Source organism: Canis lupus, chromosome 4 (genome assembly GCF_003254725.2).
Source record: "Canis lupus dingo isolate Sandy chromosome 4, ASM325472v2, whole genome shotgun sequence".
Lineage (NCBI taxonomy): Eukaryota > Metazoa > Chordata > Mammalia > Carnivora > Canidae > Canis > Canis lupus.
This window is the reverse complement of record NC_064246.1, coordinates 37,242,692-37,260,957: the sequence shown is the minus strand read 5'-3', so window position 1 is coordinate 37,260,957 and position 18,266 is coordinate 37,242,692. Positions and strand designations below refer to the sequence as shown.

The window sequence follows — 18,266 nt, the reverse complement described above, 5'->3', positions numbered from 1 at the left end:
TTCAAACATTTTCTATTTGCTGAAGCACTTCACTGCATCTTGGGGATACAGAAATAAATGGGTTCTCTCCACAAAAGAAACTTTTCTTTTAAAAATTTTATGTTATTCTTATTTTTTAAAAGATTTTATTTCGGGATCCCTGGGTGGCGCAGCGGTTTAGCGCCTGCCTTTGGCCCAGGGCGCGATCCTGGAGACCCGCGATCGAATCCCATGTCGGGCTCCCGGTGCATGGAGCCTGCTTCTCCCTCTGCCTGTGTTTCTGCCCCCCTCTCTCTCTCTCACTGTGTGCCTATCATAAATAAATAAAATAAAAACTAAAAACTAAAAGATTTTATTTATTTATTCATGAGACACACACACATACACACACAGAGGCAGAGGGAGAAGCAGGCTCCATGCAGAAGCCCGATGTGGGACTCCATCCCAGGACTCCAGGATCACTCCCTGGGCTAAAGGCAGGTGCTCAGTTGCTGAGCCACGCACACGGCCCTCTTTAAAAAATTTTAAATTCCAGTATAGTTAACATATGGTGTTAAATTAAAAAGCAAATTCCTTTGAGTGCAGGGGGAAAAAGGGATACTTGGCTAGCTCAGTTGATAGAGCATGCAACTCTTGATCTTAAGGTTGTGAATTCAAGCTCCACTGGGCATAGAGCATAATTTTTTTTTTTTGAAGGTTTTATTTATTCATGAGAGGCAGAGAAAGAGGCAGAGAGACAGGCAGAGGGAGAAGCAGGCTCCCTGCTGGAAGACCATTGCGGGACTCGATCCCAGGACCCCGGAATCACACCCTGAGCCAAAGGCAGACGCCCAACCACTGAGCCACCCAGGCATCCGGGGCATAGAGCATACTTGAAAAAAAATAAAGCTCCTTTAAAAGTGAGTTACAGGCTTTTGAATTCTAAAGAAATTAATTTGGGAGAGGCTGGAAACCAGTGACTATGGTTATTAAACCAGCATTTCCTCAGCTTCTCTGTTTCACTGTCTTCTATAAGTGCCAGTAGCAAAGCTAATACAGCGTCTCTAGTCAAAACTAGTATTCTTTGTTCGAACAAGGTTAGCATTGCAGAACTCACTTTGGCATTGAAATGAGAATGAATACTGGCTTGAGACATATTTAGTTTTTTGACTCACATTGAAACCAAGCCCTATTTAGTGTAAATTGAAATAGTCCTTTCAAAGTGCATCTTGGCAATATCTATTAAGAACTTTAAAAATTATGTATATTCCTTGGCTCATTATTTTAATTGATTCCTAAAGGGCGAAATTCTAAATACAGAGAAACTTTTTAAGGAAAAATGTTCATTAAAGTGCTATTTTAATAGTGGAAAATCAGAAGCAGTTGTAACATCTGTATGTAAATTGTTTTGGACAATTGGAATATTACAGAGTTATTAAAGTGGTTACGAAGACTAATGTATAAGAGTAATTGATATAATAACTAAGAGTGCTCAAAATTGTATGCATCTAGGAAAGAGGAGTCTCACAGGGAAGAAAATATAGAGAGCTCCTCACCTGGTGACTGTAAACAGTGATATGGGAGATGGGGCTGATTAACGGAAAAGGAGTAGTGGAGGGATTGGTTCCAAGCCAGGAAAGAAAACACCAAAAGAGTCCTACAAAGATCAAAAAGCAAAAGTGGGGGAGGCCCGGGTGGATCAGCTGTTTAGCGCTGACTTCAGCCCAGGGCATGATCCTGGAGACTGGGATCAAGTCCCACGTCGGGCTCCCTGCATGGAGCCTGCTTCTCCCTCTGCCTGTGTCTCTGCCCCCCTCTCTCTCTGTGTCTGTCATGAATAAATAAATAAAATCTTAAAAAAAAAAAAAAACAAAAGTGGATGAATTCTTATCAAGATGCATATAGTCTAGCAAAGAGAAGCAAGCCCATTAAGTAGTTCCCTCTATAATTAAAAAAAAAAGTTTGGAATGGAGGTTGAACCAAAACCTGAAATCAGGGGCGCCTGGGTGGCTCAGTTGGCTAAGTGGCGGACTCTTGATTTCGGCTCAGGTCATGATCTTAGGGTCGTGAGATGGAGCCCTGTGTCCGGCTCTAATCAGGGAGGAGTCCGCTTACTCACTCTCTCCCTCCATCCCTCTGCCCCTCCCCCTGCTCTTGCGCACTCTCTCTCTCTAAATAGATAAATAAACTCTTTTAAAAATCCCAGTCCCGGGATCCCTGGGTGGCGCAGCGGTTTGGCGCCTGCCTTTGGCCTGGGGCGCGATCCTGGAGACCCGGGATCGAATCCCACGTCGGGCTCCCGGTGCATGGAGCCTGCTTCTCCCTCTGCCTGTGTCTCTGCCTCTCTCTCTCTCTCTCTCTCTCTCTCTGTGACTATCATAAAAAAAAAAAAATAAAAAAAAAATCCCAGTCCTTTTCTTGAGGTGCAGTGAACTGGAAGGAAATACTAAAATGTAAACCAGCTGTATTAATAGCTATTGGAACCACAGGGAAATGTCCCTCTTCCCCATCTTTCTCTAGTTTAATTTAAACTTTCTTTACCTGATTTGCACTAGGTTTGGAAAAAATACAAAACTGAGAAAAGGTAGTCAACTCTATCGGGGCTATGAGTGCAACTGTTTTCAGAGAGTGGGGTGGCAAATGAGTTCAACCATATTTTGCATATGACCTTTTGAATAGATCTCTATCCATCCTACTGGCCAGCATTGAAATCAGGGAGTCCATTAACATATGGTGCATTTAGCATAGAGTGCATTCATCTTTGGCAATCTGTTTGCTTTACCAGGAGTGTCTGAGTGGCTCTGTCAGTTAAGTGGCAGTCTTGATTTCAGAGTAGTGAGACCTGTGCCCAGCTCTACACTCAGCTGGGAGTGTTTCTCTTCTCCTCTCTCTCTCACCCTCTGCCCTCCCCCCACTTGCACTCTCTCTCTAAAATTAACAAATCTTTAAAAAGCCACTTTGCTTTACCAGCAGTAAGTTTTTCTCACAAAGAGATGCAAAATTATTTCAACAGTTTTCCTCATTGTTAGCAAATGACACAATCATTTAAACTTGAGTACATCTTAGTACTTCTCTTCCACCCTGCATCTTTATCATCCAGTCCTTTTGGCTCTAGCTTTACAATATACCCCAAATCTGTCCTCTTCTTTCCCTCTTCACTGCTACCATCCTATTCTAAATTGCCATTCTCTTGTCCTTGGACTTCTGTATAGTCTCTTAGCTAGTGTTTTTGCTCTCCTTCATGCCCTCTGCAATTAATTCTTCATACGGGCCGGAATGACTTTTTTTTTTTTTTTTTAATTTTTTTTTTTTAACTTTTTTTTTTATTTATTTATGATAGTCACAGAGAGAGAGAGAGAGGCAGAGACACAGGCAGAGGGAGAAGCAGGCTCCATGCACTGGGAGCCTGATGTGGGATTCGATCCCGGGTCTCCAGGATCACGCCCTGGGCCAAAGGCAGGCGCCAAACCGCTGCGCCACCCAGGGATCCCCGGAATGACTTTTTAAAAAATCTACGTATGATCATGACACTTCTACTGGACTTAGAATTAAAGCTCTTGGTTCCTGATTCTCAGCCCTGTACATTAGAATCACCTGGAAATTCCTACTCCCCTCGGAAAAAATTTGTGCCACGGCTATGTACTCAGTGAGTCTGATTAAATTGCTTGTGGAAAAAAAATTAAAAAATAAAATAAAAAAAAATAATAAAAATAAAATAAAATAAAATAAAATAAAATAAAATAAAATGCTTGTGGTAGAGGTCTAGACTTCTGTAGATTCCCCTCAGGTACTTCAGGTATGCAAGTCAAACTGAGAAATGCCACTCTAGATGAGTGTTCTCCCCTGCCTTCTGAGACCTTATTTGCCAGCTTGCCAAGTTTGTTCTGCATTAGAAGTGTTCTCCCACTTTTGTTTTTTCTTGCTCAAGTAATCTTTCTACTTCAGAATTAGATTTATAGAAAAGTTGGGAAAATAGTACATAACTCCCCATGTCCCCTGCACTCAGTGTTTCTTTTTTTTTTTTAATTTTTTTTTTTATGATAGTCACACAGAGAGAGAGAGGCAGAGACACAGGCAGAGGGAGAGGCAGAGACACAGGCAGAGGGAGAAGCAGGCTCCATGCAGGGAGCCCGACGTGGGATTCGATCCCGGGTCTCCAGGATCACGCCCTGGGCCAAAGGCAGGCGCTAAACCGCTGCGCCACCCAGGGATCCCTTCACTCAGTGTTTCTTATTAACATGTTACATCATTAATTTGGTTACTCTTGTTACAACCAATATTGATACATTAACTCAAGTCCCTACTTTAATCAGATTTCCTTCTTTTTACCTAATTTTTTTTTTTTCCTGTTCTAGGACCCCATCTCAGATACCATATTACCCTTAGTACCCAACTTTCCTTGGGCTCCTCTTGGCTGTCACAGTTTCTCAGACGTTCCTTGTGGTTTTTTTTTTTTTAAAGATTTTATTCATGAGAGAGAGAGAGGGAGAGAGAGGGGCAGAGACACAGGCAGAGGGAGAAGCAGGCTCTATGCAGGGAGCCCGATGTGGGACTCAAACCTGGGTCTCCAGGATCACACCCTGGGCTGAAGGTGGCGCTAAACCGCTGAGCCACCGGGGCTGCCCCACGTTCCTTGTTTTTGATGATTTTGGCAGTTTTCAGGAGTACTAGTCAGGTATTTTGTGGAATATTCCTTAGTTGGAATCTGTCTGATGTTTTTCTCATGATTGGGTGACAGTTATGGATTTTTGGGAAGGAATACCACAGAGGTAAAGTGCTTTTTTATTATATCTTATCAAGGGTACATAATGTCAACACGATTTATCACCATTGACATTGACTTGATCACCTGGTTGTGGTAGTGTTGGTAGTGTGTTGTAGGGTTTCTCAACTATAAAGTTAATCTTTTCCCCTCCTTTCCCGTATTGTACTCTTCTGGAAGAAAGTCACTGCACATAGCTCACACTTAAGGAGTAGAGAGTTATGCTCTGCTTCCTTGAACGCATAGTATCTACACAGTCTTTTGGATTTGTTTTGCACAGGATGTTTGTTCTCCCATATTTATTCAGTTATGTATTTATGTGGACTTCAGGATATTTATTTTGTATTTATGATTATAATCTATGACTGTTTTGTATTTTGGTACTCAGATTTGGCCTCTGGCAGCTCTTTGAGTTGACTCTTCTTGATATACCTCCATCATTATGGGGTTCTTTGGGGCACTTCCTTACTTTTTGGCACTAGGAGATTCTCTAGGCTCACTTGTGTATTTCCTGCCCTAGTCCTAGGATCACCCATTTCTCCAAGGAACTTGGTTCCTTTTTTTGGAGAATGGTTTAGCAACTGAAATTTGGGCATTCTGTGTGCTTGTTACTGGTGTGTGTGTTGTGCTTCTAGGATCTCTGAGCTGATGGAGCAAGTACATATATACACTAAGTTAACTACTTCTGTCTATAACCATTCTGTATTAAACTAAACATGAGTTGATTCAGATGTCTCCAACTCTAATCCATTACCACATAGATCATTCTAGACTTCTTCTGCCCTTGGTTATCTGTAATTTCCCACTTCAACCCTGAGAAAACTGGCTCCCTGCCATCTGTTAACTTAATTGTTCAGTTCCTGTATATGGTATATGTGGGTTTTTTTTTTTTTAGATTAATTTATTTATTCACAAGAGATAGAAAGTAAAGACCTAGGCTGAGGGAGAAGCCAGCTTCCTGCAGGGAGCAGAATGCAGGACTCCATCCCGGGGCCTGCAGGGAGCGGAATGCAGGACTCCATCCTGGGGCCCCAGGATCACGCCCTGAGGCAGACGCGCAGACGCTCAGGCGCAGACGCTCAGACGCTCAGCTGCTGAGCCACCCAGGTGTCCCCCTGTATGTTTATAGATATAGTGGCTTTAAAATTAACACCCAGTGGCAAACAGCTGTATCCACTGGAGAACAGCTCTTATGTGGAGTTTCCTTTGCCTGTAGTCTTACAGACTCCATTCATTTCCACAGGTATTTACATTAGTTCCTTTATGCTTCACCCCCTTCATTGAAGTTGTTTCCATGTATTTATAACATAATTAAATTACTTTGTCGTACGTAATCTGTGTTCCATCTTAGGATCCTCTGACCTTTTAAATGATTTTTTTAAATTTAGTTGCATTAAGATTCACTCTGCTATAAAGTTCTGTGAGCTTTGACAAATACATAGTGTCATATATCCATTTGCACTTGTTGGTTTTGCACTTGTTGTCCTGCCCAGACTACTCTTTCTGCATATTTTTCCATGAATGGACCCTTACCTTTCACCAGCTTTCTGCTGAAATGTGTCATAGTGTCATATATCCATTTGCACTTGTTTTTGCACTTGTTGTCCTGCCCAGACTACTCTTTCTGCATATTTTTCCATGAATGGACCCTTACCTTTCACCAGCTTAGTGCTGAAATGTTAGCTCCTTTTAGAGGCTTTTCCTCAATCCAAAGGAATCCCCTACCCTAAAAGAGTGTTTATTTATTTGCTCTATGCGTGTGATTTGTTTTGGTCAGTCTGCCTCTGGTAGGATATAAACTTAATGAGTGCAGGAACTGAATTTGTATCCTGAGTATCTAGAATACTGGGTCAGTGAACATTTGTTGATAGATAAATAAATAGTCCTGTCCTAGGTGTGTCCATCATTGCATTATTCCTAGTGCATGGTTTTAGTACTCACCAGTAGTGATCAAAAGCAGGCTTGTTCAGTTGGACTTCCAGTTTACCCTGATGCACTACTTACAAGAGTTTTGCATGCAAATTAGGGTATTTCAGTATATTGAAGATATATTGAGCAATTACTGATCTCTCCTATAATGTTTCTCTTTTTCTAAAAAAAAAAAAAAAAAAAGTAAGTGACATATAGTATAATCTCTTGTCCTGGGTAGAACTATATATTACCATGAATTTCCTAGCCTGGCTATACATTAGGATTCATTGAGGAGCTTAAAGAAAAAAAAAAAAAAAAGATTCCTGGGCTTCATCTGTGACTTACTGATCTTCAGGAAGATTCTGCAAATTTGTGTTTTAACAGCCAGCTTAACATCTATTCAAAACATTTGGAATTTTAAGCGCCAAGGTATTAGTATGTAATGAGACTTGATGAGAATGTCTAGAGGATTTCAGTTTATAATGACAATTAGGGATCCCTGGGTGGCGCAGGGATCCCTGGGTGGCGCAGCGGTTTGGCGCCTGCCTTTGGCCCAGGGCGCGATCCTGGAGACCCAGGATCGAATCCCACATCAGGCTCCCGGTGCATGGAGCCTGCTTCTCCCTCTGCCTGTGTCTCTGCCTCTCTCTCTCTCTCTCTGTGACTATCATAAATAAATAAAAATTAAAAAAAAATTTTATAATGACAATTACCAAAGCTTACATAAAGGTCTTTTTAATTTGGACTTTTTCTATAACTTTTTAAGTTACTCTGTGCTATAGATATATCCCAGATCTTGCTCTCAAGGAGCTTGTATCCTCTGATAAGGTAATAGAATGAGTATAAATAATCATGGTAGGGGCGCCTGGGTGGCTCAGTGGGTGAAGTGTCTGCCTTCAGCTCAGGTCCTGGGATTGAGCCCCACATCGGGCTCCCTGCTCAGCAGGGAGTCTACAACCCCCTCCCTTCTGCCACTCTCCCTGGTTGTTCTCTCCCCCTCTTTCTCATAGAAAAATAAATTTCTTTTTAGAAAAATAATAATCATGGTAGAAGGTAGAAGATAATAGTTACATAAGAGAGATAGAAAACCATTTAGAGCAGAATGGCCATTCACCCTGAGAAGGTAAAAGTAGTCTAAACCTTTTATTTTATTTTATTTTTTTTAGATTTTATTTATTTATTTGAGAGAGAGCATGAGCAGAGGGGAGGAGGGAGAGGGAGAAGCAGACTCCCTGCTGAGCGGGTAGCCTGATGTGAGGCTTGATCCCAGGACCCTGGGATCATGACCTGAGCCAAGGCAGACACTTAAGTGACTGACCCACCCAGGCACCTGAGTAGAGTCTAATTCTTTTTTTTTTTTTTTAAGATGATATTTATTTATTCATGAGAGACACAGAGAGAGAGAGGCAGAGACACAGGCAGAGGGAGAAGCAGGCTCCATGCAGGGAGCCCAATGCAGGATTTGATTCCCCGGACCCCAGGATTGCGCCCTGGGCTGAAGGTGGCGCCAAACCGCTGAGCACCCAGGCTGCCCAGTAGAGTCTAATTCTTAAAGAGAATGTATATGAGGAGGGGAAACCCTGGATGTCCCAGTCTTCTGCAAAAAGCTGTGAGAAAACTGGAAGTTAAGAGAAAAGTCGGCAGTAGCCAAATTGAGAAGAGGCCTGGAATGGTCAAAACTAAAGTCCAGACTGTTAGAACTGTGAAAGCCAGTGGTTCTTTTTTTTTTTTTTTTTTTGTAAGAGGGCTGGGGAAAGACAGGGATAGAGAATTCTTTGTCTCTACACTTAGCACAGAGCCTGATGTGGGGCTCAATCTCATGACCTAAGTTGGACACTTAACCAACTGAGCCACTCAGCTGCCCCAAAGCCAATGGGTCTAATTAATAGAGCTCTAGAGTAATTAAAAGAGCTTTCCAATTTCAGTTTTGAATTTTGTACAGCCCCCGTGGTGCAGCGGTTTAGCGCCGCCTGCAGCCCAGGGCGTGATCCTGGAGACCCCGGATCGAGTCCCGCATCGGGCTTCCTGCATGGAGCCCGCTTCTCCCTCTGCCTGTGTCTCTGCCTATTTCTCTCTCTCTGAATGAATAAATAAACAAATCTTAAAAAAAAAAAAAAAAAGAAATTTGTTTTTTTTTTTTTAAAGATTTTATTTATTTATTCATGAGAGACACAGAGACATAGGCAGAGGGAGAAGCAGGCTCCATGCAGGGAGCCTGATGCGGGACTTGAGGCTCTGGCTGGGCTGAAGGCGGCGCTAAACCGCTGAGCCACCTAGGCTGCCCCAAAAAAGAAATTTGTACAGTATTTTAAACATAAAAACACTTTTTCCTATCAAAATTTACATATTAGTTGGGTTTTTAAAAAATAAACAATTGCATACCTAAATAATACAAACTTCAGGTTTTTTGTTTTTTTAAGGTCTGGAAAGGACAATCAGTCCAAAAACTAAGTCCCTTATGGTGCACATAAAGGAAACTAAATCTTTTATTATTTATTCTATTTAAATATTTTATTTATATATTCATGAGAGACACAGAGAGAGAGGTAGAGACACAGGCAGAGGGAGAAGCAGGATCCCTGCAGGAAGCCCGACACGGGACTGGATCCTAATCCGGGATCATATCCTGAGCCGAAGGCAGACACTCAACCGCTGAGCCACCCAGGCTTCCCTATTATCATCATTATTATTATTTTTAAAGACTTTACTTATTCATAAGAGACAGGCAGGGACATAGGTAGAGGGAGAAGCAGGTTCTCTATGGAGAGCCCGATGCAGGACTTAATTCCAGGACCCTAGGATCAAGACCTGAGCCAAAGGCAGATGCTTAACTACTGAACCACCCAGGTGTCCTACTAAAATATTTTAGAATTAAATCCTAAGGGGTTAAAGCGTGTCCATGGTTATAGGGTACAGAAATAAGGCGGAACCTCAGGCTCCTGATTCAGAAGTGCATGTTACCACAATATTGTGAGGTTGAGATCAGTCTCTTTCTCCTGCTGCTTGCTGGTTGTTAAGAGGAATTTCTTTAGAACAGAGACTTTATCCTATTCATTTCTGTATGTATCTTTTGGGCATAGTAAGCAGTATATAGAATAGACAATAACAATAGACATTTGTTATATGAAAGGATGGATGGATGGATGGATTTGGCTTTTGTATTAGACCTCAAAAGAAGTCTAGGATTTAGCTTTGTGCAAATTTCTGGTTATTATAAACTTCAGAAGAGATGGCAGGCCCAGGGATTAAATTAAGAGTCATCTGAGTAGAAAGGGCAGTTAAAGACTAAGAATTAAATGAGATTGTGGGTGTGGAGGTTGAGGCACCTGAGTGGCTTAGTTGGTTTAGTGTCTGACTCTTGGTTTTGGTTCAGGTCATGATTTCAGGGTCATGAGATTGAGCCTCATGTCGGGCTCCACGCTTAGTACAGAGTCTGCTTCAGATTCCCTGCTCCCCTCTCAGTACATACATATATACATACAAACAATCTTTAAATAAGATTTCCAGGGAGGGGGAGGTATAGAGAGATGAAAGGACATTCCATGTAGAGGGGTGGAAGACGAGGAGCCAGAGAAGGAACAAAGTGAAATCTGAGAACAGTCCAAGGAGAAGGGAAAAGGGAAAAATACCATAGGGAAATCTAAGTGGGACACCTGGGTGACTCAGCGGTTGGGTGTCTGCCTTCGGCTCAGGGCGTGATCCCAGAGTGTGGGATCGGGTCCCTCATCGGGCTCCCTGTGAGGGGCCTGCTTCTCCCTCTGCCTGTGTCTCTGCCTCTCTCTTTGTGTGTTTCTCATGAATAAATAATAAATAAATAAATCTTTAAAAAAAATAGGGAAGTCTATGAATAACAGACTCAGTTTTACACAGTTCATGTTATAAGGTAGGTTATATGCTAGTAGGCAAAATGATGTAAGTTATGGAAAGGCATTACCTTTTCTCAGGAAACTTGTATTTTTATATTATTATGTATTATAAACAAGTGTTGAATTAAAGAATATTTTGCTGGACCCAGTGGTTGAAGAAATATTTAATTTTTTTAAACTTAAATTTGAGAGGAGAAATTGATTTTAATCACTAGTTATCTTAATTGAAAGCCTTGAAGTTTTAAATGGTAAGAAACTCATTCTTTTGTTCTATAGGAGTAATACCTGCTATAACTGACTAGATAAATTCTGAATAGTGACATTTTTGCCATCTTTGAAGACCTATCTTCAATACTTTTCAATGTAGTTTCCCAGCAGCATTCATAAGTATTAGGGAAATATCTACCTATATACTGTTGGTTTCTCCCTAAGTAACTTTTTGGTTTTTCCTTCTTTTCAGGATCTGACTGGCATAGAATCTATGGATCAATGTCGCCATACCTTGGAACAGCATAACTGGAACATAGAGGTATACTGGAATTCATTCTGAGCTTATTTCTTTTTTCCTGGTTTGATGAACCAAAGACCACTTTTCCACAGCAAGAATTCTCTCTTCATAGTTTCTTTTTCCTTCAAATTTATAACTCTTTAGTCTTTAAATGTGTAGGAAAGATAAAAATTATGATCACAGTGGACACCTGGGTGGCTGGGTGGTTGAGTGTCTGCCTTTGGCTCAGGGTGTGGTCCTGGGATTAAGTCCCCCATCAGGCTCCCTATGGGGAGTCTGCTTCTCCCTTTGCCTATGTCTGCCTCTCTCTCTGTCTTTCATGAATAAATGAATAAAATCTTTTTAAAAAAATTATGATCAAAGTTTATTATAAAATTAAGGGGCACCTGAGTGGCGTAGTGAGTTAAGTATCTGTCGTTGGTTCCAGTCATGATTCCAGGGTCCTGGGATTGATCCCTATATGGAGCTTCCCCCTCGGTGGGAATCTGCTTCTCTCTTTAAACCCCCCCCCCCCAGATTCTCTCTCTCTCTCTCTCTCTCTCTCTCTCTCTCTCTCTAAGTAAATAAAATCTTTAGAAAAGGGCAGCCCCAATGGCCCAGTGGTTTAGTGCCGCCTTCAGCCCAGGTTGTGATCCTGGAGACCTGGGATCAAGTCCCGCCTCAGGCTCCCTGCATGGAGCCTGCTTCTCCCTCTGCCTGTGCCTCTGCCTCTCTCTATCTCTGTCTGTCATGAATTAAAAAAAAAAAAAAATCTTTAGAAGAAAAGTGTATTATAAAATTTTATAAAAGATGATGACCGAGGATACCCCGTGGCTCAGCAGTTGAGCATCTGTCTTTTGCTCGGGGTATGATCCCGGAGTTCCAGGATCGAGTCCCACATCAGGCTCCTTGCATGGAGCCTGCTTCTCCCTCTGCCTGTGTCTCTGCCTCTCTCTGTGTCTCTCATGAATAAAATAAAATCTTAAAAAAATAAAAGGGATGATGACTGGGAAACCTGGGTTGCTCGGCAGTTTAGCGCCGTCTTCGGCCCAGGGTGTGATCCTGGAGACCTGGGATCGAGTCCCACGTCAGGCTCCCTCCTGGAATCTGCTTCTCCCTCTGCCTGTGTCTCTGCCTCTCTCTCTCTGTGTCTCTCATGAATGAATAAATAAAATCTTTTAAAAAATAAAATAAAAAAAATTAAAAAGGATAATGACCAGATCCCTCTGTGTAATGATCTCCCTCTTTATTTTTTTCTCAGTGGCTCTTTGGAAAAACTTGATTTTTATGTATTTGGTTTGTAACTAAATACCTTAATGTGAACGAACCTCTTATTGCATATTTTATAGTTTATTCTTTTATATTTTCTTGGTAGCTAGCTGTGTCATCTGCAACTCTTGATTTTTTCCCCCATATATAGATCTTTTATTTCTTTTACTTGATCATTGAATTTCTAGAACAACAGTGTCACTTAGTAATAATAGCAAACATTGGCCTCTAATGTTTTATTATCGAGTGTGATGTTGTTTTGAGATACATCACTAGAGATTAGTAAGCTCCATGAGAGCAGAGATTTTTTTTTTAAGATTATTTATTTATTTATTCATAGAGACACAGAGACACAGAGAGAGAGAGAGAGAGAGAGAGGCGCAGAGACACAGGCAGAGGGAGAAGCAGGCACCATGCAGGGAGCCTGACGTGGGACTCGATCCAGGGTCTCCAGGATCATGCCCTAGGCTGCAGGTGGCGCTAAACTGCTGCGCCACCGAGGCTGCCCCTATTTTTTGGTTTTGTTAATAACTGCTGTCTTCCTAGCATCTGAAACATTCCAGCACATCATTAGGCATTCAATAAATATCTGCCAACTATTTTCCAATTTTAGTATATTCATACGATCTCTGTTGAGATTACTGTTTTAATTATAGTATGTTAATTGAAGAGGGTGCTAGATTTCATAAAATATTCCTGAGTTATATTTAGTTATTCAACACACTTTTGAGCAACTAAATTCTAGGTCTGGCACTATACCAGAGAACAAGATTAATATCCTACTCCCGTGGAGCTTAATTCTAGATAATTTCAATTTGTAATAAATGCTGTGAATAAGATGAGTGTAGAAAATGTCACAGGATCTGAGAGTTATTCTAAATAGGGTGGTAAAGTAAGGCATTTCTGAGGAGGTTATATTTGAGCTGACACCTGAATGATGAATATGAGCATTTGGGGCAGGGAATGTGTTTTAGACAGAGGGAATGAATGATGTTGCTCTGTATGATAATTTTGTGCTATCTCCTTGTTAGATTTTTATTTCAAGCATGTGCTGGCTTTATAAGATGACTGACTTGATAAAATGAATTGAAAAGGGTACATAGCGTAGATTTGAAAGAAAGCACATGAAAATTTATTTCTGCCAATTTTCTTTTAACTTTTTCAAGTTTCCCCCCATCATTCATAATTTGCTATATCTTTCTCTTTTAATATTTTATTTATTTATTTATTTGAGAGAGAGACAGAGGACAAGCAGGGGAGGGGCAGAGGGAGAGGGAGAAACAGACTCCCCATTGAGCAGGGAGCCTGACATGGGGCTCAATCCCAGGACCCTGGGATCATGACCTGAACCGAAGGCAGATGTTAAACCAACTGAGCCATCCAGGTGCCCCTTTACTACATCTTTCTTGATAAGCTTTCTTAGAAGATGCTTTTTTCTCAGAGATTTTCTCTCTCTCTCTCTTTTTTTTTTTACATAGGCTATACAAAGGAACATATCTTCTGCTCTTTTCTGTATCTATTGTTGCCCCTTCTCTTTTTTTTATTTTTATTTTTTTTAAGATTTTATTCATTTGAGAGAGAGAGCTTGTGTACAGGTGGGGAGAGAAGCAGAGGAAGAGGGAGAAGCAGACTCCCCCTTGAGCCCATGATGGGCTTCATCCCAGAACCCTGAACTTATGACCCGAACTGAAGGCAGAGACACTTAACCAACTGTTTCACCCAGGCACCACTTCTTTTTTCCCTTCTTAATAAGTGAGACTTGATGGAGACTGGTTTATTTTATTGTTTATGTGTTTGGTTTATGAAAAGCTCTTGTATTTATCAGCTCCTTTTTTCTGTGCTTTTTTTTTTTTTAATTTAAGAAAAATCTAAAAAAAAAACCCAAAAAATTAAAAAAAAAATATTTTCACACTTCTTTTAGATCTGTACTCTTTTTTTAGCATATTGATTTTTATAGCTTGGTTAATTTATTTGTGTTCTTTCTTGCATTTAAGGTTATGAATTTCTTCTGAAAATATATTTTTAAAGTTTAGATTTTCTTTGACCCAAAAGTTATTTAGGAACATACATGGAATTCCTCATATCTTGTTTTTTTGTTTATTATTTTCATATTAATTTTTCATTTTATTTCATATAGATATGTATTGAGGTTTTTGTGTCTTAATAATGTTCCATTAACGTTATGAAATATATATGTGTGTGTGTGTGTGTGTGTGTGTATATATATATATATAATTTTTTTTGTTTGTTTGTTTAATTCATGAGAGACACATAGAGACAGAAACACAGGCAGAGGGAGAAGCAAGCTCCATGCAGGGAGCCTGGTGTGGGACTTGATCCTGGGACTAGAATCATGTCCTGAGCCGAAGGCAGATGCTCAACTTGACACTGAGCCACCCAGGCGTCCCATGAAATAAATTTGTTTAATTCATATTTTAAAAGAGAAAAATATAAAGTGAAAAACCATGTACCTACCATCCAGCTCCTGAAAGCCAGACATTTTGCAATACTTATTTCAAATTTCTTTTAAACAAATAAGGGGATGCCTGGGTGGCTCAGCGGTTGGGCACTTGCCTTCTGCTCAGGTCATGATGCGGGATCCAGGATTGAGTCTCGAATCCGGCTTCTTCCGGGGAGCCTGCTTCTCCCTCGGCATATGTCTCTGCCCCTCTCTCTCAGTCTGTCTCTCTCATGAATAAATATAAATGTTAAAAAATATATATATATGGATAAAATAATCAACAAAACTAAAAAGAATGGGAGAAGATATTTGCAAACAACATCTCTGATAAAGGGTTTAGTATGCAAAATCTATAAAGAACTTATCAGACTCAACACCCAGAAACCAAATAATCCTGTTAAGAAATGGGCAGAAGACATGAATAGACATTTTTCCAAAAAAGACATCTCAGTGTCTAACAGACACATAAAAAGATGCTCAACATCATTCATCATAGGGGGAATACAAATCAAAACCACAATGAGATACCACCTCACAGCTGTCAGAATGGCTAAAGTGAACAGCACAAGAAACAACAGATGTTGGCAAGGATTTGGTGAACCCTCTTGCACTGTTTGTAGGAATGCAAACTGGTGCAGCTGCTCTAGAAAACACTGGAGATTCTTCAAAAAGTTAAGAGTAGAACTACCCTACAATCCACCAATTGCACTATTAGGTATTTACCCAAAGGATACAAAACTACAGATTGAAAGGGCTACATGCCCTCCAGTGTTTATAGCAGCATTATCAATAGCCCAAATGTCCATTGATGAATGGATAAAGAAGATGGGGTGTATGTATACACACACATACACACACACACACAATGGGATATTAGCCATGAAAAAGAATGAAATTTTGTGATTTGCAATGATGTGGGTGGAACAAGAGTGTATTATGTTAAGCAAAATAAGTCAGAGAATGACAAATGCCATATGGTTTTACTCATATGTAGAATTTTTTTAAATTTATTTTTTATTGGTGTTCAATTTACCAACATACAGAATAACCCCCAGTGCCCGTCACCCATTCACTCCCACCCCCCGCCCTCCTCCCCTTCTAGCACCCCTAGTTCGTTTCCCAGAGTTAGGAGTCTTTATGTTCTGTCTCCCTGTCTGATATTTCCCACACATTTCTTCTCCCTTCCCTTATATTCCCTTTCACTATTATTTATATTCCCCAAATGAATGAGACCATATAATGTTTGTCCTTCTCCGATTGACTTATTTCACTCAGCATAATACCCTCCAGTTCCACCCACGTTGAAGCACATGGTGGGTATTTGTCATTTCTAATGGCTGAGTAATATTCCATTGTATACATAAACCACATCTTCTTTATCCATTCATCTTTCGATGGACACCGAGGCTCCTTCCACAGTTCGGCTATTGTGGCCATTGCTGCTATAAACATCGGGGTGCAGGTTGTCCCGGCGTTTCATTGCATCTGAATCTTTGGGGTAAATCCCCAACAGTGCAATTGCTGGGTTGTAGGGCAGATCTAGTTTTAACTCTTTGAGGAACCTCCACACAGTTTTCCAGAGTGGCTGCACCAGTTCACATTCCCACCAACAGTGTAAGGGGGTTCCCTTTTCTCCGCATCCTCTCCAACATTTGTGGTTTCCTGCCTTGTTAATTTTCCCCATTCTCACCAGTGTGAGGTGGTGTATCTCATTGTGGTTTTGATTTGTATTTCCCTGATGGCAAGTGATGCAGAGCATTTTCTCATGTGCATGTTGGCCATGTCTGTGTCTTCCTCAGTGAGATTTCTGTTCATGTCTTTTGCCCATTTCATGATTGGATTGTTTGTTTCTTTGGTGTTGAGTTTAATAAGTTCTTTATAGATCTTGGAAACTAGCTCTTTATCTGATATGTCATTTGCAAATATCTTCTCCCATTCTGTAGGTCGCCTTTTAGTTTTGTTGACTGTATCCTTTGCTGTGCAAAAGCTTCTTATCTTGATGAAGTCCCAATAGTTCATTTTTGCTTTTGTTTCTTTTGCCTTCGTGGATGTATCTTTCAAGCAGTTACTGTGACCAAGTTCATAAAAGGGTGTTGCCTGTGTTCTCCTCTAGGATTTTTTTTTTTTAATTTTTATTTATTTATGATAGTCACACAGAGAGAAAGAGAGAGAGGCAGAGACACAGGCAGAGGGAGAAGCAGGCTCCACGCACCAGGAGCCCGATGTGGGATTCGATCCCGGGTCTCCAGGATCGCGCCCTGGGCCAAAGGCAGGCGCCAAACCACTGCGCCACCCAGGGATCCCTCTCCTCTAGGATTTTGATGGAATCTTGTCTCACATTTAGATCTTTCATCCATTTTGAGTTTCTCTTTGTGTATGGTGTAAGACAATGGTCTAGTTTCATTCTTCTGCATGTGGCTGTCCAATTTTCCCAGCACCATTTATTGAACAGACTGTCTTTCTTCCGATGGATAGTCTTTCCTCCTTTATCGAATATTAGTTGACCATAAAGTTGAGGGTCCACTTCTGGATTCTCTATTCTTTTTTTTTTTTTTTATAAATTTTTATTTATTTATGATAGTCTCACAGAGAGAGAGAAAGAGAGAGGCAGAGACACAGGCAGAGGGAGAAGCAGGCTCCATGCAGGGAGCCTGACGTGGGATTCGATCCCGGGTCTCCAGGATCGCGCCCTGGGCCAAAGGCAGGCGCCAAACCGCTGCGCCACCCAGGGATCCCTGGATTCTCTATTCTGTTCCATTGATCTATGTGTCTCTTTTTGTGCCAGTACCACACTGTCTTGATGACCACAGCTTTGTAGTACAACCTGAAATCTGGCATTGTGATGCCCCCAGATAGGGTTTTCTTTTTTAAAATTCCCCTGGCTATTCAGGGTCTTTTCTGATTCCACACAAATCTTAAAATAATTTGTTCTAACTCTCTGAAGAAAGTCCATGGTATTTTGATAGGGATTGCATTAAACGTGTATATTGCCCTGGGTAACATCGACATTTTCACAATATTAATTCTGCCATTCCATGAGCATGGAATATTTTTCCATCTCTTTGTGTCTTCCTCAATTTCTTTCAGAAGTGTTCTATAGTTTTTAGGATATAGATCCTTTACCTCTTTGGTTAGGTTTATTCCTAGGTATCTTATGCTTTTGGGTCCAATTGTAAGTGGGATTGACTCCTTAATTTCTCTTTCTTCGGTCTCATTGTTAGTGTATAGAAATGCCACTGATTTCTGGGCATTGATTTTGTATCCTGCCACGCTACCAAATTGCTGTATGAGTTCTAGCAATCTTGGGGTGGAGACTTTTGGGTTTACTATGTAGAGTATCATGTCATCGGTGAAGAGGGAGAGTTTGACTTCTTTGCCAATTTGAATGCCTTTAATGTCTTTTTGTTGTCTGATTGCTGAGGCTAGGACTTCCAGTACTATGTTAAATAGCAGTGGTGAGAGTGGACATCCCTGTTTTGTTCCTGATCTTAAGGGAAAGGCTCCCAGTGCTTCCCCATTGAGAATCATATTTGCTGTGGGCTTTTTGTAGAT

General features: G+C 40.9%; 1 protein-coding gene across 8 annotated transcripts in view; it reads left to right on the top strand.

Annotated features, from left to right (window-relative positions):
- Positions 1-18,266, top strand: part of FAF2 (Fas associated factor family member 2) — a 91,149-nt gene that overhangs the window by 25,696 nt on the left and 47,187 nt on the right. For all 8 annotated transcript variants that reach the window (XR_007410203.1, XR_004814966.2, XR_004814964.2 and 5 more), the window contains one exon: positions 10,958-11,026. Coding sequence is in view for 5 of the 8 variants with exons in the window: in XM_049109116.1 (XP_048965073.1) it covers positions 10,958-11,026 (69 nt within the window). In the remaining 3 variants the exon portion in view is untranslated. The remainder of the gene's footprint in view (positions 1-10,957; positions 11,027-18,266) is intronic.